The sequence below is a fragment of the Rhincodon typus genome, chromosome 33 (assembly GCF_021869965.1).
Source record: "Rhincodon typus isolate 14 chromosome 33, sRhiTyp1.1, whole genome shotgun sequence".
NCBI classification, from domain to species: Eukaryota; Metazoa; Chordata; class Chondrichthyes; order Orectolobiformes; family Rhincodontidae; genus Rhincodon; species Rhincodon typus.
This window is the reverse complement of record NC_063364.1, coordinates 17,344,748-17,370,383: the sequence shown is the minus strand read 5'-3', so window position 1 is coordinate 17,370,383 and position 25,636 is coordinate 17,344,748. Positions and strand designations below refer to the sequence as shown.

At 40.7% G+C, this 25,636-nt stretch overlaps 1 protein-coding gene across 3 annotated transcripts in view; it reads right to left on the bottom strand.

Moving 5' to 3' along the window:
* Nucleotides 1-25,636, bottom strand: part of shc1 (SHC (Src homology 2 domain containing) transforming protein 1) — a 67,799-nt gene that overhangs the window by 38,644 nt on the left and 3,519 nt on the right. For all 3 annotated transcript variants that reach the window (XM_048615705.1, XM_048615706.1, XM_048615707.1), the window contains exon 2: nucleotides 22,595-22,665. In XM_048615705.1, the coding sequence (XP_048471662.1) occupies nucleotides 22,595-22,662 (68 nt within the window). In that variant the 5' untranslated portion in view covers nucleotides 22,663-22,665. The remainder of the gene's footprint in view (nucleotides 1-22,594; nucleotides 22,666-25,636) is intronic.

The following is a 25,636-nucleotide window of genomic DNA, read 5'->3' as shown; positions in this document are numbered from 1 at the left end:
GAAGAGATGGAACCTATGCGCTGAAGATTGCCCGACAACACTTTTCTGGAGCTGGTTCTCAATTTCCAAGATACGTTGACAGTCCCATCTTATCCACTGACACACCGACACACCAGAGAGTGCAGTCAAAATGTTTCACTCTCTCTCCTACGAGAATCAAGAAACAACTTTAAAGTAGGACCAGCTGAAAGACACTTCTCGCTGTACTCCTTTTAGTGAGATATTTAGTCATAGAATCATAGAGATGTATAGCATGGAAACAGGTCTTCAGTCCAACTTGTCCACGCCGACCAGATATCCTAAACTGATCTAGTCCCATTTGCCAACATTTGACCCTTATCCTTCTAAACCTTCCTATTCATGTACCCATCCAGATATTTTAAATGCTGTTATTGTACCTCCTCCTCTGGCAGCTCATTCCATGCACAGACCATCTGGTGTGGAAAAAGTTGCACCTTAGGTCCCCTTTAAATCTTTCCCCTCTCACCTTAAACTTATGCCTTCTAGTTTTGGACTCCTCTACCCCAAGGAAAAAACATGGACTATTCATCCTATCCACGCCCCTTGTGATTTTATAAACTTGTATGGTCACCCCTCAGCCTCCGACGCACCAGGGAACATAGCCTTAGCCTCTCCCTATAGCTCAAACCCTCCAACCCTGGCAACATGCTTGTAAAGCTTTTCTGAACCCTTTCAAGTTTCACAACATCTTTCCTATAGGGGGGAGACCAGAATTGAACACCATATTCCAAAAGTGGCCTAACCCATGTCCTGTACAGCCACAATATAACCTCACAACTCCTATACTCCTCAATGCACTGACCAAGAAAGGCAAGCATACCAAATGCCTTCTTCACTATCCTATCTACCTGAGGGTCCACTTTTAAGGAACAATGAACCTGCACACCAAAGTCTCTTTGTACAGAAACACTACACAGGACTTTACCATTAGGTGTATAAGTCCTGCCCTGATTTGTCTTTCCAAAATGCAGCACCTCACATTTATCCAAACTAAACTCCACCTGCCACTCCTTGGCCCATCTGATCAAGATCCCATTGTACTCAGAGGTAACCTACTTTGCTGTCCACCACACCTCCAATTTTAGTGTCATCTGCAAACTTACTAACTATTCCTTCTATATTCATATCCAAATAATTCATGTAAACAACAAAAAGCAGTGAGCCCAGCAACAATCCTTCTGGCACACAGCTGGTCATAGGCCTCCAGTCCAAAAAGCAACTCTCCGTCACCACCCTCTGTCTCCTACCTTCAAGCCAATTTTGTATCCAAATGGCTAACTCTCCCTGTATTCCACATGATCTAACCTTGCTAACCAGTCTACCATGTGGAACCTTGTTGAATGCCTTGCTGAAGTCCATGTAGACAATATCTACTGCTCTGCCTTCAATCTTCTTTGTACTTCTTCTTCAAAAAAAACTCAAATCAAGTTAGCGAGATACAATTTTCCACAAAGCCATGTTGACTATTCCTAATCAGTCCTTGCCTTTCCAAATACATGTAAATCCTGTCTCTCAAAATCCCTCCAACAACTTACCCACCAGCAATGTCAGGCTCACCAGTCTATAGTTCCCTGGCTTTTCCTTACCACCTTTCTTAAATAATGACACCATGTTAGCCAACCTCCAGTCTTCTGGCACCTTTCCTGTAGCTATCAATGATGCAAATATCTCAGCCAGAGGCCCAGCAATCACTTCCCTAGCTTCCCACAAAGTTCTGGGGTAAACCTGATCAGGTCCCAGGGATTTATCCACCTTTATGTGTTTCAAGATGTCCAGCACTTTCTCCTCTGTAATGTGGACACTAAGATGTCACTATTTATTTCCCCACGTTCTCTAGCTTCTATATTCTTCTCCACAGTAAACACTCATGCAAAATACTCGTTTAGTATCTCACCTGGGGATTCACTCAATCCCTGCTGTCTATACCTGACAAATGCCTCCTATTTCTAGACCAGAGCCTCAATTTCTCTAGTCATCTAGCATTCCCTACACCTACCAGTCTTGCCATTAATACCAACAGGAACATACTGTCTCTGGACTTCTGGGAACCTGACAAAGTTCCAAATATCGGCATCTTTTACTACCTTATAAACCCTGAAAGCTGAGCTATTACTTCTATTCAAAGACCCAAGTCTAACTGACTTTCCATCTGAAATGAAGTTCATTGTGATGACTTTTGTCATTCTACAGCTATTAACATTTTTGACATATTGATAGGATCCAAAATTAAAGCTGATGCAACTATGTCATTAGCCATTTCTTTTAAGAGCCCAGGATGATGTCCATTAGGACTGGGGCACTTATCAATCCTCGGGTCCAACAATTTACTCAGTACCACTTCTCTGGTGATTGGGATTTTCCTGAGTTGCTCCCTCTCATTTCTTAATTTAACCCCTGCTTCTAAGATGTCAGTTGCATCCTCTACAGTGAAGACAAATGTATTCATCTGCCATTATTCAGTCTCCAGTCTGACTTTTACCAGACAAATATTCATTTAGTTAACTTTTCTTTAAATATTCACAGAAACTATCTGTAGTTATTTTCCTGGCCAGCTTTTTCCCATACTGTAATTTTTAAATTAAAAACTTAAATTCTGGACCATAACTTTTTAAAAATGTTTTATTCATAATAAGCAGGTTATATTTGAGTATTATTAAACAAATGTTTTACAAGAAATCTGGTAAAAGTCTCTTATTCTAGGTTGCAGTAATAAAGGGAATTGACTTGGCCATTTTTGGGATTTAATTAAAAATACTTACACTAACAGTATAGCTCATATAGTAGTGGGGCTTGATAACCAGAAATTCCTCCCAGAGTGATAACAACATGCATACTTTTAGGAGACAGGGGGTGGTGGGCAAGTGTGGAACTCCTCCATAAGAAACAGACAAACAAACAAACAAACAAACAAACAAACAGTCAACTCAATGAACATGAGGAGAAATATTTCAAATGTTGTTATCAGGATGGACAACTTGGAAGGCATCTGCAGAGATCGGAAACAAATGCAGAATTTTTGGCATGCCATCACCACCCCCACCATATATTGTGAGAGCTCAGTCAATACTTTGTAAACTGGACACAAGTAGACCATTAAAATGGCTGCCCCAAATTGTGTGATCCTTGGCATTTGAACTACAGACAATCAAGTCTCAAGTGAAGCTCATTCAAATGTGGACATTCAGATTCATCAGGGATCTCATACACCCCTTAAAGGATGAGCCAACACAAAAAGGACTATAGAATTTCTAGCCTGCTTGTCTGTTTCATTCTGGATAAGAGAGAATATTGAATTTAAATCTGTGGCAAAAGGAGTGAATTCACTCCTACCAACACTGCATTTTATTATGATGGTGTCCTCTATTCAAGCTGGAGTGGGCAAACGTCCAAGTTGTTAAACAACAATGTTGGAATAAACAAACACCACCCATTTTGGAAAAGAACTCAACTTGTAAAAGTCATGATGAGGGAGCCATGTTGTTGTCTGCTTTTAAAGTCAACTAGAAGCAGCTCTGCACAGAGATCCATCAAAGCCATCGAACCAGCAACAAGTAATTAAAGCATGCAAGGTAATCAACACCTTTTCAGTAGGAGATCCCAGAGCGGATCCCCTGCTCCCCACCCGGTCTGGCATCAAGTTCATCTACATTCCAAAGCCTGAGAAATTCAATTACAAGAAACCTGCTTAGAATCTTTCCCTTTACAAGATGTTCACTTTCTCCATAAGGCATCAAAGCCATCTGAGAAACTACAGTGCAGACAAACAGGAGGCTGGAAGAACACAGCCTGACATTTCTCCTGGTTCTAATTCTGGTTCTGGTTCTAATTCTCAGACTGTGCCCCCACATTCCAGAATATCCAACCAGTGGAAATAATTTCTTTATCTCCCCTGTCTTTTCCTGTTAAAATCTTGAAGGCTGCAATCAGATCACCTTTAACTTTTTAAATTCAAGAGAAAACACATCTCATTTGTATAACATCTTCTCATAACCCTTGAAGTCCAGGTATCATTCTTGTAAACAGCAACACGTAACTCACATGGTTATACCACAACCTCTTCTGCAGCAGTTTACAAAGGATATCCACAAAACATGTGTAAATGTAATAAACTTTGGCATGTCTATAGTGAACATGGTGAGTGTAATTGTGAATGACGTTTTCTTCCTGCAAAATGGTGAAGTGTGCATAGTTATTGTATTTTCCTTTGCAAAACTGACTAAATACCATTATCTCAATCATTCTGTTTAGAAGCTTCCTTCAAAAGAATGCTCTTCATAAAAAAAATGAGAAGAACTTCCAAATCTTATTGCAGTTAAAATGAATGATACAGATGTTATATTATTTTTATTGTCAGGAAGATGTAATGGAGCAACTTGCAAACATTTTTACCATATCCATCTTATCTGAACAGCTGCTCCAGAAACTTTCAACTGTACAGCCACAAGTCCCCTGCCTAACCCAGTGATACCCTCAACTTCTGGGATGATCTCTCCAAAATACAACATTGCCCAGAGTAGGCCACTTCGCTCCGATGACCAACACATGAAAAGCTCATGTATATGGATACCTAATTGGTCCACCTCTTGCTACAACCTTTACATCAATAAGTAACATACTTAACAGGGTGACCCAGGACACGAGTGTCTTGTGTGCTCCCAGTCTTCCTGAACCAGAACCACTGAAAGAACTGGTGGGTCAATGACATTAAAATAATTAACCTATTATACCTGTTGTATATTGCATCTATTCTTAACATTTAGCTTTGTGCTGATTAGATTTCCTTATTGCATAATAGTCACATCAAAGGTAACAGTCTAAGTGACCAGTATAGCAAGCAATGGCACAATGAGATGCCTGTATCCATTAGCTTTCTTTTTATGTTGCTTAAACGGGTCAGGTGACCTAGTCTGAACAACAAGCTATGCTTCTGCAGACAAAAATGAGAAATAATTATTTGAAATAACGGCTTTGTTTTGTGCAAAATGTATACCAAACAACATTGACACATTTCCTGTGTATCTGCTCTGTTAGGCAGGAATGTATTGAAGTGGATCAGTCTCCTAGTTTGCTCATGTGGAAAAAAAAACTGTTTAACTTATATCGTCAGATTTTTTGAAAACTCTTGGAACATTCACCACAAAGACAAAGCAATGACTATATTTGAAAACTTATGTCAGTACACGGAGGAGGATCAAAGGCCTTGTTTAAAAGACTGGATGCAGAAGTTCACTTACATAAAACCTCAATGCAAAGGGTGGGTTGCTTATAAAATAAAACAAAATCAAACACTGAATTTATTTGGTGAGCTCTGCAATAGGATTGACCAGGATCTTGTCTTTAGAGACACAAGAAAACAAAACCAAAATAGGACAACCTGCATCAAGATGGAGCAAAAAATAAATTCAAGTTTCAACTTTTCACTTTGAATTATAGGTAATTTGGTTATTATAAATCATTGACAAGTTTTTACACATTTAGGACAATAACTTCATGATGTGGTTGTATATAGTTATATAATTTAGCGCACTTAAAATATATCCATATCTGTACATTAACAAATTGATATGACATTATGATATCTATAATATCATGTATCCTTTTGATGCCAATCTTTTATTTTGAAATTGTTTTAAAGTGACTCGAGTTAGTAAAGAACTCGTTTATAGGATTATTTTCATAGTTTGAAGATAGTCTAAAGCACTTCATAGTGAATGAAGTATATTGAAGAACAGTCGCTGTAACAAACTAGGGAAACAGTGGTTATTTTGCACACAGCAAAGTCCCAATCTGAAGTGAAGGGCCAATCATTCTCTGAAATGATATTGTTGAGGCTAAAATATTGGCCAGCACACCAGAAAATCTCCTTGCTGTTCTTCACATAGTGCCCAAGATGACAGATAAGATTTATACTTAATACTTAATCTGAAAGACAACTCAAGCAAATAAACAAGGAACAGTTCAACACTGGGCTGAAAAATCAGCATCGTTTAGGTGCTCAAATCTCTGGAGTGCAGCTTGCATCCGTAACATTATGACTCAGAGCCAACAGTGCTTCCACTGAGCAGAGAATAAAGGTACATGAATTTATTTCAGTTTTATATGCAAGCCATTGATGACAGGAAATAAAATGAGGGCATGGGTAAGAACATAAGACTTAACATTTAACATTATAAATTATTTAATATATGAGAAAAAAATAGAACACACACCTACATAATGAATCGAGTCAAATGAAGTGTGAAGTCAGAGAGATCTAGGGGTATTAGACTTAGCATCATTGCCTAATTACAATGTGCTGCAGCCAAAATGGAATGCAGAGAGTCATGCACAGCAAAGTCATACAATATAACGCAAGTTAGAGGAAGTCATGCTTTAACTGAGCAGTACTCTTATTCAGACCACATCTCTAGTATCATGTCCACTTTTAGACACAGTGAAACAATGAAACCATTCAAGGAGTCATGAGACTGAGTTAACAGAAAAATTAGAGAAGCAAGGGCTCATCAGCCTTGAAAGGATGCGGCTAAGCAGCGAAATCATTTTGAAGACAGTAAATGGTAGTGAAAAATACCAAGTACGACAATGGTTATTTTAAACACAGTGGGATCCTACCAAAAATTGCCACAAAGGGCCAGGCAATCTGCATGGTGATGTTTGTGAAGAGACAACAATTGTGAGCATCACGATTTAGGAAAGGCATGAAGGTTTTGGAGAGGGCATGGAAGCCAAATACTGGAATATTTTAGTAGAAATAGGTATTATAATTACGTGATTAGACTGAAGAACCTGGTATTGATCTTCTTGGCCAGGAAATGCCAAAAGGAGCAAATTTAATTGAGGAGTTTAAAATTATGAAGAGATGGGACAGAAGTAACTAAGAAAAATGGTTTCCATTAGCTGAAGTATCAACAAGAGGGTACAGATTTAAAAATGGTGGCAGAAGAACTATAAGCAACATGAGAAGCTTTTTCCAAAATGCAACAAGTGCCAAGAATTTGCAATGCATTGCTTGGCAGTTAGCTTGGTGAATACAACATCAATGATAGCCTTCAAAAGGGTACTAGATAATTACTCGGTGTGTGTGGGGGGTGGGGAGGGCCGGAAATCAGGAACAGAGCATAGGAGTGGATCTAATGACGATTACTCTGAAAGAGTAACACAGATTTGATAATCTGAATGATCTCCAGTGCTGCACCATTTGCTAAATCTGCTACTTCAACTTAAACAATTAATTGGAAGATAAAAATGTAAAATTTACATAAATCTGTGGTCCAATATCAAATTTTTCATGTGAGGAGCATTTTCAACATGTAGCATTTAAATTATAGGTAACATATTTCAGACAAAAAAATTGGAAATCAAATCAGTAAAAACTGGATGCGATGGTAAAAGGATAGGTGGGTACTAGAAAATGGAATGCAGTTTTATTGGTTTTTCCTTCCGTAGAAAGGGTTATGAAATGGCAGATTAAACAGAGAATAAGACAATGATGGGGTTGGTAGATAATGACAAAGTTACAGCAAAGAAAGAACCCATTTAGTCTAGCATTCTGTTTTGAAAGAGAGTTAAGACTAATTGATCAGGAGTGTGATTTGTACCAGTGTAAACAGTTGGCAGTAAAATCTGTCACCTTATTCTGATTACTGGGACGTAGTCAAGCTGACTTCAACAATAGCCAACAAGATTTTGCAAATGCCTGAAAGCAAATTTCAGCAATACAGCATTCCACATTGTAGTTCATCACAAGGCTCTCAGTTCATGAGTAAAGAATTCAACTACTTCATAAAGTTCAACAGCATATTATCTCCAAACTCACCCCAGTCAAATGGAATGGCTGAGGTGACAATGAAAAAAATCAAAAAGGAGCCAGAGAAGTAGAGCAAATCCAGAGCAGACGTATTCAAGTCAATCCTCAAGTAGAAAAGCATTCACACTGAAGGCGAAGTGTAGGCCAGTACAAAGGCAAATGTCACTCTGCAATCAAACTGCTCTTTCAATAGCAAAAAGGATGACTGAAACCTAGTAACAGGTGAGTGACTTAAATCATGGCAAAAACAACAAAAAGGCAAAACTCATTTTGATAAGACTCAAACCATTGCCAGAATAGAGCACTGTTGAAGGTTTTTACCCTGACTGCCACTCAACAAGAGAGTGAGTCAGCCCAAGGGGCAACATGGAGCCTGCAGGAAGCAATTGTAACCTCGATCATACATTGTGGAAGTGAACCACCAGATATGTCTGTGGTTGCAATGGTATACAGATAACAGGTGAAGCTGTTCCTCAACTGCATGTGGTCAGTCAATATAATACCAGCCTAGACCACAGATCAACCTTCAGTTTCATTTCCATCGGTGTCCACAACACCCCAGTGATACCACAACAGGTACAATGGAAACAAGTGACATAGGAACAGCATTCCCCAAGAAACGAGCAATTGTGCTGGTGTATTAGTGGTTCATGTGCATGGTTTTGATGACTGTTACATAGAGTCCCTACAGTGTAGAAACAGGCCCATCGGCCCAACAAGTCCACACTGACCCTCAGAGCATCCCACCCAGACCCATCCCCCTATAACCCACCTAATCTACACATCCCTGAACACTACAGACAATTTAGCATGGCCAATCTACCTAACCTGCACATCTTTGGACTGTGGGAGGAAATTGGAAGACCTGAAAGAAACCCATGCAGACACAGGGAGAATGTGCAAACTCCACACAGTTGCCCGAGGGTGGAATCAAACCCAGGTCACTGGCACTGTGAGGCAGCAGTGCTAACCACTGAGCCACCATGCTGCCTAGCATCATCTGGGTGATGCTACTGATAATCTTGCAAAACTAAACTTGGAGGGGGAAGAGGGTCTATTAAGTTTATTTTATTGCAGAATTTAAAGCCCGTTCTTTAGAGCTATCAACACTGACATAACTAATTGAAAAAGACTGCTGCAAACAATGCAAATAAATCTGACTGAGTCAACTGGTTCATGCAATTCCAGAGTAGGTCATTATTCATTAAATAAATGGAAATAGCTATTAAATATCCATTAACAACCTGAACTAGAATCAGTATCATTCATTCAGATCATGGATATTTCCAGTATTTGAATACTTTTCAGGTTCAACAATTACTTTAGAACTGTAATCCACAATAGAGGTGAGGATTATCAACTTCAACTAAAATAGGGGCAGCTTTAAATTACAACAGACAAAAAAAAAATTACAATTCTGGTACATATTCAGTAAGGAGAACTGTAGGTTTTTCTTTCCGATTGCATTTCAACAGCTCGTAGGTTGGGAATGACTCATTCCATCAATTATAATAAGTTGGAATTGTACTCGTATTAATATAAATTGAATTTCCTTCAGTTAGATGCATGGCATGTTTGAAGGTTGATCAACCTTCAATCTAGTCTGCAATTATTTTCTAATATCCCCTTTCTTCAATGAGCTTATACTACGTATTACATGAAACGAAGCATGCATAACACACCCTAACTGTGATGAGAATTTCATTTTAAGCATGTACTTTAGTCAGTTGGTATCTGTATGTGCTGTTAGAAGAGTGTCAGGCCTGGCTAGAACAGCCATCTGGCTGAACCCATGTGAATCTCAAACTGAAGCCAAGTGTTGTCCAGCTTTGGTTCTGACAAGACAATTTCCCTTTTGTTTGCCTACACAGACGATAGTTAAATCCTGTTTTGAAATCATATCTCAACAACAAACCCTTTGCCAATTCTGCTTTTTTTGACAAGGTTTCCAGTAATTTCCTTAAGTCTGATCAAATGAAATCATTGTATAGTAATAAAGTGCTGGATTGTATTCCTGTGAAAGGCTCCAAAACTAATGCTTTCAACCCTTTTACACCAAGCTTCAAAAAAGTTGGAAAAGGATTCTTATGCACTTTTGAGTCATTGACTTAGTCATAAAAAAACTTCAGCAAAAGAAAATTGAAAGACTATCTTAATATCAAATATATTATTTTCTGATGCAGATTATAAAGATGCAAAATCAAAATAGATTAACCTTTTAGACTTTGCCAAATGAGGTAGGTCCTCTGAATAATGTCATGTAACTGGAAGTATATTTACCAAGATACATTTGCAATTTTGCTTTACTGGGCACAGAAGGAAATCACACTCCCCGTAACGACAGTACTTAGTTCAAAAAGCTTACTTTGATATGCAACTATGACTATTCCTCTATGTATATACTTTAACAGGTTACAGAAACTCCATTTTACAAATCATTCTATTCATCTTAGTCTTTTAAAATACTTCATTATATCAATACCGAAAGCAATTAACATGACAGCCTTTAACTGCAGTGTTATTGGGGCTCTTGTGGTGCAGTGTCAGTGTTCCTAACCCTGGGTCGAGAGACCCAGGTTCAAGTCCCATCTGCCCCAGAGGTATGTATTAACATCTCTGAACAGGTTGATGTGGAAAAAAAAATCCCACCTACCTTCCCCAGCCCCACCCGTCCTCTTTCTATTTATTTCTGAGCTCCCTTCCTCCTCCCCATTTCTGAAGAAGGGTCCCAACCTGAAACGTCAACTTTCCTGCTCCTCTGATGCTGCCTGGCCTGCTGTGTTCCTCCAGCTCCACACTTATCTCTGACTCCAGCATCAGCAGTTCTTACTATCTCTTAACTGCGGTCTCATTCTGTCTACAAAAAAGTTAGTAAATTGGAGTTGAAGTCAAGTGTGAACCAATTTGTTCTCCCAATCAACTATGGTCATAACCATTAAGACTCAAGATGTCCTGTCTGAAGTAGGGACACAGAAGCATAGAGATCATTTGATACTGAACAGCAAAGTAGATTCACCTATCCAATAACCTGTTGCTAAAGCAGGTGAACATGTTTCTTATTGCTTTCATAGGGCTGGTTAGCTGATACTAGCATGAAGGTATTACAACTTGTAATGTCATTACAGGCATTTAGAATCATAGAATCACACTTAGAAACCATTCAATCCATAGTGTCACTGATGGTTTTTTTTTTAAAAAAGCAAATTCAATTAGTCCCATCAACCCATCCAATTTCTTAAAAATATCAAAACACATAGAAATACTTAGAAAAAACTCAACGTTATAATTTTGTGGAAGTGGGTAAAACACCCGAAAAAAGAAAGGAGAATTAGACATCCTTCACCACAGTCATGATCTCTCAGTGCAGAACAATCTGAAGACATGGAGAAATAATTGACAACTTTTTATTTGTCTTCTGGCCTCATTTAAGAGGCAGACCAGATGTTGTGGCAGGCACATTTTGCTAAAACACTGCATCTTCTGACTCTGCCAATTTTCTATACCATGAAGAGAAAAGATTTATTGGAGTAAAAATATCAAAATTTGAATGCTAATGCAGAAGTCTTTAATATCTGAAAACCTTAATCACAATAGTACAGAGAACACAGAGAATAAGTTTTAAAAGTTCCCAATATTCTCCCCTCATGAAAACACCAACATCAACATCTCATTCAAAATGTCTTAAGCAAAAAAAGTTAGTATGGACAAGAAATATTGATCCATAAGTGCTAACCTGACAAGATCTATGAATAGCATTCAGTTATTCTAATTGATTTACCCACACCTTAGCCCAGGGGCTGTGTGCTCAATTAGGCTGATCCTTCTTATAATACGTTGATGTCTGGTGGAACCATCTGGAGTGTCTCGGATAGATTCACTGTCACCAATACTTGTTACAGGCATTGGTTAGCTTTACTGATGCCAAGTAGGGAAGGATTCCCACATATCTCAGGTGGAAGATAGGCCACATTGCATCCAAGGTGCATGATTATTTCTGTGACACAGACTCAAATGTAACAGCAAGTATATATTACTCCTATCAAAGCATTCTAGTACACAAACTTAGATAGACCAACCAAAAGCTGGTTAGCTCCTCACAGGAATAGTCATGCTTAGGTTATGGTTGTGAATGTTAAATGATGCTGCTGTCACAGCAGAGAAATAGGTGATCAAGACTCAAGGAAGAGTAAAAAAGCAACGCTGTAGAAAGAGTTTCATTCATCAGAATATATAGATCTTAGTGAAAATCAAGAGTTACAGTACTACATAAGGGGGAGGGCGGAGGAAAGCATGAGTGTATGAGCAAGAGAGGGAGCACCTTAAGAAAGTCAAGAGAGAGTACAGAGTCCTTGAAGGGACAGCCAACAAGCAAGATTCTGTGGGAGGAAGCACAATCCATTGACTAAGCCATGGGGTTTAATGCCTGGTTATCACAGAGCTCTCTCAAAGCAAGACTGCAGATGAAAAAATGTGCACTCACTTGGGAATAGGCACATAGACTAAAGGCAAAAGATGGAGTTAAAGTCAATAGAACAATACAAATTAACTATCAAGTTGATTTCCAGGTTTTTCTTGTCCAAACTGGAAGACCAGCTGACACTAAATTCACATAATTTATGATTTTGGGATTTTTGATAGATGGATCTAAGGTGGCAGTGACCGGGAGGGCTGGAGCTTTGGTCCAGTCTAGACCAGAAGGATGTTTGGTCTTGTAAGTTCAAAATCAAAAAAATACCCAAAGACATTTGAAGAAATACAATTTAACATAAGGCTGAAATTTTAAAAATGTCTGAAGCACACAGTTAGCAGTGGAAATCAATACACATTCTTAACTAAATAGAACACTAACATTCTGACGATTACTGACAAACAGCACTTTAACAGGCCATCAACGTTCCTTAAGCTGCACACAGCTACTCCAATGTTGTACACACGGCAATCAGCATTCCAACGCCAATTGCAGCATTGACCTCTAATTCCAGAAGTTGCTGCCATGCATAGATGAAGAGGGGAAAAATACAAAAAAAAAAAATCAGGGGAACACTGCAAGCCATTTAGTCCAACTGATCCACACTAGTGTTTATACTCCAAATTACCCTGCTCCCACTCATCATCATCTAACAGGGGCATCTCACTGAAATTTACTGAGAGGCCTGGATAGAGTGGATGTGGAGAAGATGTTTCCACTAGTAGGTGAGACTAGGACCCAAAGGCACAGCCTGAGAGTGATGGGAGAAGTGAGAGGAGGAAGAATTTTTTCAGCCAGACAGCGGGGAATCTGTTGAACTCATTGCTGAAGGAAGCTGTGGAAGCCAAGTCATTGAATGCCTTTAAGGCCATGAAAGATAAGTTCTTGATTAGCTAGGGGATCAAGGGTTACAGGGAGAAGGAAAAAGAACTGGATTGGGAAACACATCAGCCATCATCGAATGGCCTAATTCCATATCTTATGATCTATCAATATGAAATGCTATTCCTGCCTCCTCATTGGCTTATCAAAATACCCCTTAAAAATATTATTTGCTTCAACTAAATCTTATGGGTTCAAGCTCCACATTCAACAAATTCAAACCACTTTCTGTTGGAAGCAGTTTCTCCTCACCAGCTCATTCCATACACACACCACCCTCTGAGTGGAAAAGTTGCCCCTTAAGTTCCTTTTAAGTCTTTTCCCTCCCACCTTAATCCCATGCCTTCTAGTTTTGGACTCTCCCCACCACCTCCACCACTCCAGGGAAAATACCTTGTCTATTTACCCTATCCATGCTCCTCATGATTTTATAAACCTCTAAGGTCAACCCTCAGCTTCCAATGCTTCAGGGAAAATAGCCCCACCCTATAGCTCAAACCCTCCAAACCTGGCAACATCCTCGTAAATCATTTCTGAACCCTTTCAAGTTTCACAACATCCTTCCTATAGCAGGGAGACCAGAATTGCATGCAGTATTCCAAAAGTGGCCTGACCAATGTCCTGTACAGCTACAACATGACCTCCCAACTCTTATACTCAATGCACAGACCAATAAAGGCAAGCGTACCAATTGCCTTCTTCACTATCCTATCTACCTGCGACTCTACTTTCAAGGAAATATGAACCTGCACTCCAAGGTGTCTCTGTACAGCAACACTCCCCAGGACCCTACCATTATGTGTATAAGTCCTGCCCTAATTTGCCTTTCCAAAATGCAGCACCTCACATTTATCTAAAGTAAACTCCATCTGCCACTCCTCAGCCCATTGGCTCATTTGATCAAGATCCCATTGTACTCTGAGGTAGCCTTCTTCTCTGTCCACTACACCTCCATTTTTGGGGTCATCTGCAAACTTACTAACCATACCTCCTATGTTTGAGGCTGGTACGATTAGAATATTTAAAAGGCATCTGGATAGGTATGTGAATTAGAGCAAAATGGGCCAAATGCTGGCAAATGGGACTGGATTTATTTAGGAAATCTAAGTCGTGGGCATTGCTGGTAAGGCTTGCATTTAATCGCTTATCCTTAATTCCTCTCAAGAAGATGGTGAGCCCACTTCTTGAATTACTACAATCCTCAAAGTAGAGGCAGACCCAGCAAAGAGGGCATTCCAGAATTTTGGCCTTGTGACAGCGAAGGAGTAGCAAATTCCATCCCCCTACCAAATATAGAGTGTCTGTGACATGGAGAGGGCCATTACCTGTGGTAATGCTCCCATGCATCTACTGTTCTTGTTCTTCAAGGTGGTAGATGTCACAGATTTAAGAAGTGCTTCAAAGGAGTTATAGTCTTCTAGGTGATACACACTGCTACGACTGTGTGCCAATGATAGAGTGTTAACCAACTAGACTGCATTGTACTGGACGGTGTTGAGTTTCTGGACATGCACTCATCCAAGTAATTGGAGAGTATTCCTTCACACTCCTGACCCGAGGCTCTCAGATATTGGTTAGGGTCTGATAAGTCGGGACACAGGTTCCTCATCACAGAATTTCTAGTCTTTGACCTACTCTTGCAGCGACAATATTTGTGACTGGTTCAGTTCAATTGAGCAACGATTACACCCAAGATGTTAACAATGGAGGCAGTAAGCAATATTAATGCTGCTGAATGTCAAAAGATAATTAGATTTTGCATTATTAGAGATGGTCATATTCAGTGCAAATGCTTCTTGCCATCTTTCAGCTGTATCTGAAAGCTGTCCAATTTTGCTGCATTTAGACATAGACTGCCTCAGTAACTGAGGATTTGCGAAAGATACTGTACACTGCAATCATCAGTAAGCATTCCCATTTCTGCCTTTACGATGGAGGCAAGGTCATTGACAAAGCACCTAAAGATGGTCACACCTAGGGTACTAACCCAAAGATTTCCTACAGAAATGTCACATGACCAAAATGATTGGCCTCCAACCTAACACAAAGGAAGTTGGGTTCTAGTAGTAGGACTCTAACCAGTAGAGAATTTTCACACCATCCACCTCCCCCATTCACCAAATACCCATCGAGTTCAGTTCTGCTAGGGTTCTTTGATGCCACACTCAAATCAAACACACCTAACATCATTAGCCATCATTCTCATGTCATATCTGAAATTCAGCTCTGTTCTTTTTTTGCAGCAAGGCTGTCAAGTGGCCCAAAGATCAAAAGATCAAAAGATCATAAGGAATAGGAGCAGGAGTAGGCCATTTGGCTCACTCAGCCTGCCCCACCATTCAACAGGATCATAGATGATCAGACTGTGGCCTTAGCTCCATTTTTTGCCTGGCCACATAAGTGGCAAGGGAAGCAAGGGTTATGATCTTTCTAGCTCAGCTTTAAATGTATTCAATGATCTAGCGTCCACTACTCTCTATGGAAGAGATTGCCAAAGACTAACGATCTTCTGAAGAAATTCCTCTTCATCTGTCTTAAATAGGAAAGCCACTAATTTTAAACTGCGTCCCCTAATTCTACATGCCATGAGAGGAAGCATCCTCTTAGCTTCTTCTCTGTTAAGGCAACTCAAATCCCTAATGATTATGGGCCCAAGCCTTCTTCGTAAGGCAACTTTTTTGTACCACAAATCAACAAAGTGAATGGATTCCAATGCAAGAATATCCCTCCTTAACTAAGGAGACAAAACTTGTACAGAAAATCTCTGGAATTCTCACCAATGCCCTGCACAGCTGCAACAACATTTCCCTTTTATACTCCATTGTCCTTTCAACAAAGAAACCATTTCATTTGCCTTCCTACTTACATGCTGCGACTACATGTTACCTTTTTGTGATTCTTGTAAAGGAACACCTACATCCCTCTCTACTGCAGCATTCTGCCATCTCAGACTTATGTAATATTCTGCATTTGTATTCTTTCTGCCAAATTAGGCTACCTCATTTTCCCACATTACACTACATCTGCCAATTTTGTTGCGCACTCACTTAACTCACTAACATTGCTTTGCAGCCCCTTGGTAGAGACTTCACAAATTGCAATGCTAACTACCTTTGTATCATCAGCATATCGGGCTACATTAACAGCCTGTCCATTGATCCAATAGATAGTGCTGTTGCAAGCCACATGTACAGTCCCATGAATGAATAACAATAAACTGTTCAGAGGCTGTGATTCAGACAAAGTTGGAGCACACAGCTGGATGTTTCACCGTGTGCCACATTCAAAGTGCTCCTAACCAGCACATGTTTGATCCTGAAAACAGATGTCTGGTGGAATGATCACCAATCCAGACTATACAGTCTCATTTCCGATGGCAATGACTACTTCCTTCCACAAATTTCTATCGCAGTCAAAAAAATTGATCTGAATAATAAATTATTGGGTGTCAATGTTTATGCTTCAGTATTCATTGCAAATTAAATATTTGGATTAACTAATACGTAATTAGTCATTGCCATAGACGACAGGAGGCATCTTTCTCCATGAAGAGCTTAGTTATATAATAGACTGAGGGAGACCACTCCACAAGTTTGGGGCAAAACAAGGAGGTAGAACCTTCACGAACTACCAGAGTCAGGGATTGAACCTGCCTTCTCGGCATTGTTCCACGTCACACTTTGGCTAGACCCCCCCCACCCCGCAATATTTAGATGAACAGTGTATTTATAAATAAAAGCTCTTTGGCATATCTATTTTTGCAACTATGTTATTCCACATCAGAAACAATAGCTGCCAACTTCCTCAAATTAAATCAGAACAACTAAGGTCTTGTCAAGATCTGTATAAAATTTTAAAATCAGATATTGGTTAAATGCAATTTCCACTGAATTATTGTGGCTGCACACTGTTTGATCCACTGTCCCATTAAGGAAGCTGGTTAATTTGGTTTACAGCGCCTATCATGACTTTTCACTTAAAACAAAGCCAAATAAAACCCCATCCCCAACCCGCATAGAACAGTGTACATTTTGGAGGAGGAGGAAATCTTCCACATGCAGGAAAAAAAACTGTGCTCATTGTGTGCCAGGAAGGAAGTTTGAATGCACCTTTTCTGCTAGTCATTTTATATTTAAACTGAGCCAAAACTCTTTGTGGACAAATGACTGATACCTACCGTGCAGCTAGTCATGAAAGAGCAATTCAGTGAGGGGAGTGCTAAAACAGCCAGTGAATTAAAAACCTCCCCTGAAGGGTAAAAAAGTCAGAAGTGAAACGTGGAAATAAATGCACTGATCAGATGAGACCTCGATTTTGATGGATACGAGATGAATCAGAGTTGTCTCATTTGCCAATTTTACTCTTCTTTTCCCCAACCGTTGGTTTGGGGCTGACCACGTCGAGAAATGTTAAATTTAATCCACTTGTACACAGTATGTACACAGTACCGAAAACTAGACTTCATCACAAAATATGTTGACATCATCATCATCTGGAAATAGCCATCAACGGTTATGGTAATTAAAACTTGGCATTAATAATAATAATAATAATAATAATAATAATAATAATAGACAGAATGCAGAGCTGGGCAAAGAAGTGGCGTATGGAATTCAACCTGGAAAAAAGTGTGAAGTGATTCATTTTGGAAGGTCGAATTTGAATGCAGAATACAGAATACAGGGTTAATAGCAGGATTCTCAGCAATCTTGGGGTCCTCGTCCATAGATCCCTCAAAGTTGCCACCCAAGTTGATAGGGTTGTTAAGAAGGCGTATGGTGTGTTGGCCTTCATTGGCAGGGGAATTGAGTTTAAGGGCCGTGAGGTTATGCTGCAGCTCTATTGAACTCTGGTTAGACCACACTTGGAATATTGTGTTCAGTTCTGGTCACCTCATTACAGGAAAGATGTGGAAGCTTTAGAGAGGGTGCAGAGGAGATTTACCAGGATGCTGCCTGACTGGAGGGCAGATCTTAGGAGGAAAGGTTGAGGGAGCTAGGGCTTTTCTCATTGGAGCAAAGAAGGATGAGAGGTGACTTGATAGAGTTATACAAGATGATGAGAGACATAGATAGAGTGGATAGTCAGAGACTTTTTCCCATGGTGGAAATGACTATTACGGAGGTGGGGGGCATAATTTTAAGATGATTAGAGGAAGGTATATGGGAGATGTCAGAGGTAGGTTCTTCACACAGAGTGGTGGGCGTGTGGAACATGCTGCCGGCAGTGATAGTGGAGTCAGATACTTTTAAGCGACTCTTGGATAGGCACATGGAGGATAGTAAAATGTAGGGTATGCAGGGTTGCTTGATCTTAGTAGGATAATAGGTCAGCACAATATTGTGGGCCAAAGGGTCTGTACTGTGCTGTACTGTTCTATGCTTCATCTTTATGATTTACTTGCAACTGGAGGCCTATCCAGCACCTGCCCTGTGACAATTTAAAAGCTGGGAGCAGAGTTAACTGTTTCGAGACAAGACTTCAGTTCTTGTCTGGAAGAAAGTCACACCTTAGACAGCTGCCAGTCAACTGGAGAGGCCAGCAGCTTTGCAGCCTCAGGCAATCCCGCCACTCTGAGGACTGAGGAAACTCCAGGGGTGCAGAGTCTCAAACGGTGAGGAGGCAAGGAGCAAGATTGAGAGGCCAAAAGGAGGATTAAGGTAAGATGAGGAGAGAAAGATAAAGCCTCCAATGGACTCCTGTGGCACAAAAAGGAGATGCCAAGCTTTACACATGGTGTATGCCTCTCCGCAACACAGGTAGAAATGCTGACAGCACCTGGATCAGACCCTTCCAAGGTCATCAACTGGCCACTAAATGGTCTCAATTTGCCCAAGGCAGGGTAGACTGCCTCAAACCTTCCTCTCCCCAGGTAAAAGTTTCAGATAGGTCAGGGCAGAAAAACCACCAGCTGAGCTTTATGGGGATCTCTCACCTTCAAGCCTGTCAGTGAAGGGTGAGGAGCATAAAAACCATCCACTTTATTTGGAAAAAGTACACTTTAAGTAAGATTAGAGCGCAAGGGAGTGAGGGAAGTGTATTGAGGTGGCACGAAACTGGTTGGCAGAGAGGAAGCAAAGAGTAGGAATTAATGGGTCTTTTTCAAATTGGCAGGCAGTAACTAGTTGAGTGCCGCAGGGATTGATGCTGGGACCCAGCTATTCACAATATACATTAATTAATTGGATGAAGGAACAAAACGTAATATCTCAAAATTTTCAGATGGTACCAAGTTGGGTGGGAGGGTGAACTGTGATGAGGATGCAGAGATCCTTCAGCATGATCTCGACAAGTTGGGTGAGTGGACAATCAATAGCAGATGCAGTATAATTTGGATAAACGTGAGGATATTCACCTTGGAAGCAAAAACAAGGCGGCAGATTACTACCTGAATAGCTGTAAATTAGGGGAGGGGAGTGTGCAGCATGACCTGGGTGTCTTTGTGCACCAGTCGCTAAAGGTAAGCATGCAGGTGCAGCAGGTGGTAAAGAAGGAAAATGATATGTTGGTCTTCATTGCAAGAGGTTGAGTACAGGAGCAGGGATGTGCTGTTGCAGTTGACCAGGGCCTTGGTGAGACCACACCTGGAATATTGTGTGCAATTTTGGTCTCCTTTTCTGAGGAAGGATGCTCTTGCTCACATGGGAGTGCAGCAAAGGTTTACCAGTCTGATTCCGGGAATGGCGGGTCTGACGTATGAAGGAGAGATTGACTAGGTTGGGACTGTTTTCACTGGAGTTCAGAAATATGAGGTGGGCGGGGTGGATCTCAGAGATTTATAAAATTCTAACAGGACTGGACAGGGCAGATGCAGGGAGGATGTTCCCAATGGTGGGTGTGTCCAGAACCAGGAGTCACAGTATGAGGATTCAGGGTAGACGATTTAGGACAGATGAGGAGACATTTCTTCATCCAAAGAGTGGTGAGCCTGTGCAATTCATTACCACTGGAAGTAGTTGATGCCAAAACATTGAATGTATTCAAGAGGCGAGTAGATATAACACTTGGGGCGAATAGGATCAACGATTATGGGGAGGAAGCAGGATTGGGATAATGAGTTGGATGATCAGCCATGATTGTGAAGAATGGCAGAGCAGGCTCAAAGGGCCGAGTGGCCTCCTCCTGCTCCTACATAGAATAAAGAACTGTACAGTACAGGCCCTTCAGCCCTTGGTTGTTGTGCCGACCTATTATCCTACTCTAACCCGCCTACCCTTCATTTTACTATCATCCATGTGCCTATCCAAGAGTCGCTTAAATTTCCTCTGCACCCTCTCTAAAGTTTCCACATCCTTCCTATAATGAGGTGACCAGAACTGAACACAATATTCCAAGTGTGGTCTAACCAGGGTTTTATAGAGCTGCAGCATAACCTCGCGGCTCTTAAACTCAATCCCCCATCAATGAATGCCAACACACCATATGCCTTCTTAACAACCCTATCAACTTGGGTGGGAACTTTGAAGGATCTATGGACGTGGACCCCAAGATCCCTCTGTTCCACCACATTGCTAAGAATCCTGCCATTAATCCTGTATTCTGCATTCAAATTTGACCTTCCAAAATGAATCACTTCACACTTTTCCAGGTTGAACTCCATGTGCCACTTCTTTGCCCAACTCTGCATCCTGTCAATGTCCCATTGCAACTTACAACAGCCCTTCACACTATCCACAACTCCACCAACCTTCGCGTCATCTGCAAACTTACCAACCCACCTTCCACTTCCTCATCCAAGTCATTTATAAAGATCACAAACAGCACAGTTCCCAGAACAGATCCCTGTGGAACACCACAGCTCCTTGCTGAATACTTTCCATCTACTACCACCCTCCGTCTTCTATTGGACAGCCAATTTTCCCTGAATCCCATGCCTCCTTACTTTCTGAATGAGCATACCATGGAGAACCTTATCAAATGCCTTGCTAAAATCCATATACACCACATCCACTGCCCTGCCTTCAATGTGTTTTGTCACATTCTCAAAGAATTCAATAAAGCTTGTAAGAAATGACCTGCTCCTCACAAAGCCATGCTGACTATCTCTAATCAAACTATGCTTTTCTAAATAATCGTAAATATTATCTCTCAGAATCCTCTCCAATAATTTACCCACCATAGAAGTAAGGCTGACTGGTCTGTAATTCCCAGGGCTATCCCTATTCCCTTTCTTGAACAAGTGAATAACATTTGCCACCCTCCAATCATCTGGTATACTCAAGTGGACAGTGAGGACACAAAGATCATCGCCAAAGGCACAGCAATCTCTTCCCTCGCTTCCCATAATAACCTTGGGTATATCCTGTCTGGCCCAGGGGACTTATCTATCCTCAAAATTTCTTGCACATCCTCCTTCCTAACATCAACCTGTTCGAGTATATCAGCCTGTTTCATGCTGTCCTCACAAACGACAAGGTCCCTCTCACTGGTGATTACTGAAGCAAAGTATTCATTAAGGACCTTCCCTGCCTCCTCCAACTCTAGGCACAAGTTCCCTCCACTATCCCTGATCGGCCCTACCCTCACTTTGGCTATCTTCTTGTTCCTCACACAAGTATAGAACAACTTGGGGTTTTCCTTAATCCTACCTGCCAAGGCTTTTTCATGCCCCCTTCTAGTTCTCCTATGTCCATTCTTCAGTTCCTTCCTGGCTACCTTGTCGACCTCTAGAGCCCTGTCTGATCCTTGCTTCCTCAACCTTAAGTAAGCTTCCTTCTTCCTCTTGACTAGATGTTCCACATGTCTTGTCATCCAAGGTTCCTTCAACTTACCATCTCTTCCTTGCCTCAATGGGACACACCTATCCAGCACTTGTCGCAAGTGCTCCCTAAACAGCCTCCACCATTACCTTCAATGTTGCTATGTAAAATTATATTGCTCATTGTCTGGTAGTATTATACTGCTAAAATCTTAGGGACTGGCTAACAATTTCACACAGATTTGTTTTTGAAATGAAATGGGGCAAGCCAGATGGTCCCTCATATAGGGACCCAGCACAGACGCAATGGGCTGAATGGCCTCCTTCAATGCTGCAACTATTCCATGTTTTGCTGCTGAAATTTTACATGATGCATTTTAAGAAATTCTAGAGTGGTCAAATTTCAGACCAGATAGTTCTAATAGCAAAATCAGGAACCATTGAAAACACTATTTATAAAATTTAGTTCACCGATAATTGAGAAATCTGTAAGCTGGACCATCTTATTCTCTCAACCTAACACGTGGACCTGTAAATTTGCACTGAGTTACAAATATATATAAACCAACTTTGCTTTCCTGAAAGATCAAGAACACTTTCAAAACCTATGACACTCAAAAATTTGATTTGTACTCACTATTAAACAAAGTATCAAAGTACATATTTTAACAGTGCAGATCTGTCTTCTCCAGCATTACGTTTTTGCTTTGATGTTTACCTTGTGACTTGGGTTCTTGTATTGAAATCAAGTGACCTCATGGATTGCAATACTTCGACACAGCCCATATACTGGAACAAGAAAGAAGAAAACAGCATGAAATTTTTAAAAAAAAAATATAAATTCTTAATGATCATAAGAGCCCAATTTTTAATTTTTAAAAAAATATAAATCGAAAACATGAGGCAACAAATTGTACCATCATGAGCTCACATGCTGAAGCATTGATAGCACATTAGACTCCTAACAGATCACTGAAGGTCTCAGAAGAAGCCACAGTTGGAGGTTTCTCCAAGAGCAGAGAAAACAAATGGAGTGGAAGATGGAATTCATTTAACTGATCTGAACTCCTAACAGCTGGTTAAAAAGTGTTTTGATGTTTCCCCTTTAGTTTAAGTCGGATATACACTAAAGCAAGTAAAGCTGGTGTGACTACACTTCAAAGTGTTGACACATTAAGGTCATAAAAAGCTTTCAGTCTGCTAGCCACTGCTTTCTTCCCTTTACCAACAAGGAAGGTAATCATAATGACCTCATGGTGCTCAGCTAATCACTGAATGAAATTCAGACTTCTTCTGCATAAGCCTAGACACTGCAGGACAGGGACTCCATTGTAAAGCTTCAGTGTAGGTGGTTTGAGCAGCTGTATAGCCTGAAAGGCTGTAGGATTGCTCTATCACGGGGTCAACTTTGGCTACATGGATTGGAGACAAACTCAAATTAGGAGTTTCAATTTTCTCCACTATTCCTTTCCTTCCCAGGAAGACCAAGACACAGAAACTGGATAGCACTGAGTGGAGAAGATATCAGGCCTGCTCGGTTTGGGCATTGCAGGAATTCGTATGGTCAGTAAACACCACCAATTAAAAAGAAAAGGCAAAATGCTCCTCCAGCTCCACACTGTTTTATCAAAGGCAAAATGTTTGCCTGTTTCTAAGCTTGATGTGTCACTAAGGAATTTAGGAATACTTGTTCTGGCTCCACTATACCCTAGGTGGGTTGCTGATGATTCAGGATTGGCTGCCCCATTGTCACCTCCTCCTACTCCTCCTTACCTAAGAGCAAGGAATGTGCTAAAGCCTAAAAGTCCACTTCTAATAAATGAGGTAGCAGGAAGCTTGTCCTGTTAACTCAACTGAAGCTGGCGAGACCAGCCTTGGGACTGGTGTCTGGAGGCACACCCTGGTACTGAAATCAGTACATAGCTTATTTCTACCCCAGAGCTGGTAATGAATTGGGCCTGGACTCTAATGTCTGTCACAGTCAGTGACTATAGCAGGGTGACAGGCTCCAGGATGCCAAAGCATGAACATCTAAATGTGCACAATGCTTGATGTTCCATATAGAAATTTTTGTTACAGCCAAACCCATCTGATCACCTAACAAGGAAGAACACCAAGGTGAATGATATCACCAAGACACTCAGCTAAAGGGATTACATGAGGGGGCGCACAGAAGCCAAGAAGTTTGAGGACATCAGTCCAGACATTAAAAGACAGACAGACAGTCTGGTTAGAATCTGCTGCTTGAAGATTGCAAAATTCTTTTCATCCTGGAATCAATTTTCTTGCAAAATAAAAAAAATCTCCACTATATTTTGAATCAAGCTTAATGTTTTGGAAGAGTTGCACTGGTAATGTGTAACTTCCTTTGGAAAGATCCTATGGGTTGGTTATATTATAGAAAGGGTGAGGAAAGGATAATGGCACATGTCAATATGCCCTTGAGATTGAATCTATTTTATATTGACTCTGGGTATTTGGATTGAGCTGCAGGAGATACACACTCCTGGAGAGTTCTACAGCTGAAAATTGCACCTTGTACAAAACAATGGATTCAATAGGTTTTTAATCTGTAAGCATTCACATCATTTTCTGCCAGGAGTTAATTGATCATCAATTTCTAAAGGACAATATGGGTCAATTTGGGTGTAGGTTTGATCACTGCATATATTGTGCTTACTTCCAGCTACATGGTTAAATTGATATGAAGAGCTCTGTTGAATGATACTAATCATGACACTGTGACAGACTTCTTTCATTCTGCATTGAAAAAGCTTTTATGAATAGCTAGGATTCTGCAAAAATATTCTTTGCGAGCATTACATTGTGTACAGCTCATGGGAAGTGTAACTAACTCTCAAACTAAGTATTTCCATAGCTGTTCATGGAAAAAAAAAATAGAGCAGTAGTTATTCACATTTTATTTCTGCTTTCACACAGTTTTCATCAGAAATCAACCACCAGTTTCTCCTGACAATACTGTTATATTTAACAATTTTTCTGCACATCGAAGTTTGAAGGATTGTGAAACAGCCTGATTTTTTTTTGGAAAGCAAATGAAAAGACCAAAAATACCAAGACATTTCTTGGAAACCACAAGGTTCCAGATAATTGCAAGTCTTTGTTGCTTGAACTCACTTAAAAAGAAAATACCCAACTGTTTTGATGACTGAGTGTTATGGCTGTTCCATCTGAACAGGTGTTGCAGTGGAGAATGTCCTCAAAAGAATCCCTACAGCGTGGAAACAGGCCATTCGGCCTAACAGATCCACACCGCCCCTCCGAAGAGCATCCCGCCCAGACCCATTCCCCTAACCCTGCAGTTCCCACGTCTAACCCACCTAACCTAAACATCCCTGGGCACTATGGGCAATTTAGCATGGCCAATCCACGTACCCTGCACATCATCGGACTGTGGGAGGAAACCGGAGCACCCGGAGGAAACTCACGCAGACACGGAGAGAATGTGCAAACTCCACACAGACAGTCGCCTGAAGCTAGAATCGAACCCGGGTCCCTGGCACTGTGAGGCAGCAGTGCTAACCACTGTGAGGCAGCAGTGCTAACCACTGAGCCACCATGCTGACGAGGTAAAAGAGTTTACAGATGGATATTGAGAGACTAGAAGAATGGGTCAGAATCTGGCAGTTGGAGATTAATGTGGATAAGTGCGAGGTTGTCCATTTTGGCCAGAAGAAGAGCAAATTATTATGTAAATGGGAAGCGGATTCAAAGTGCATCAGTGCAGAAGGATCTGGGC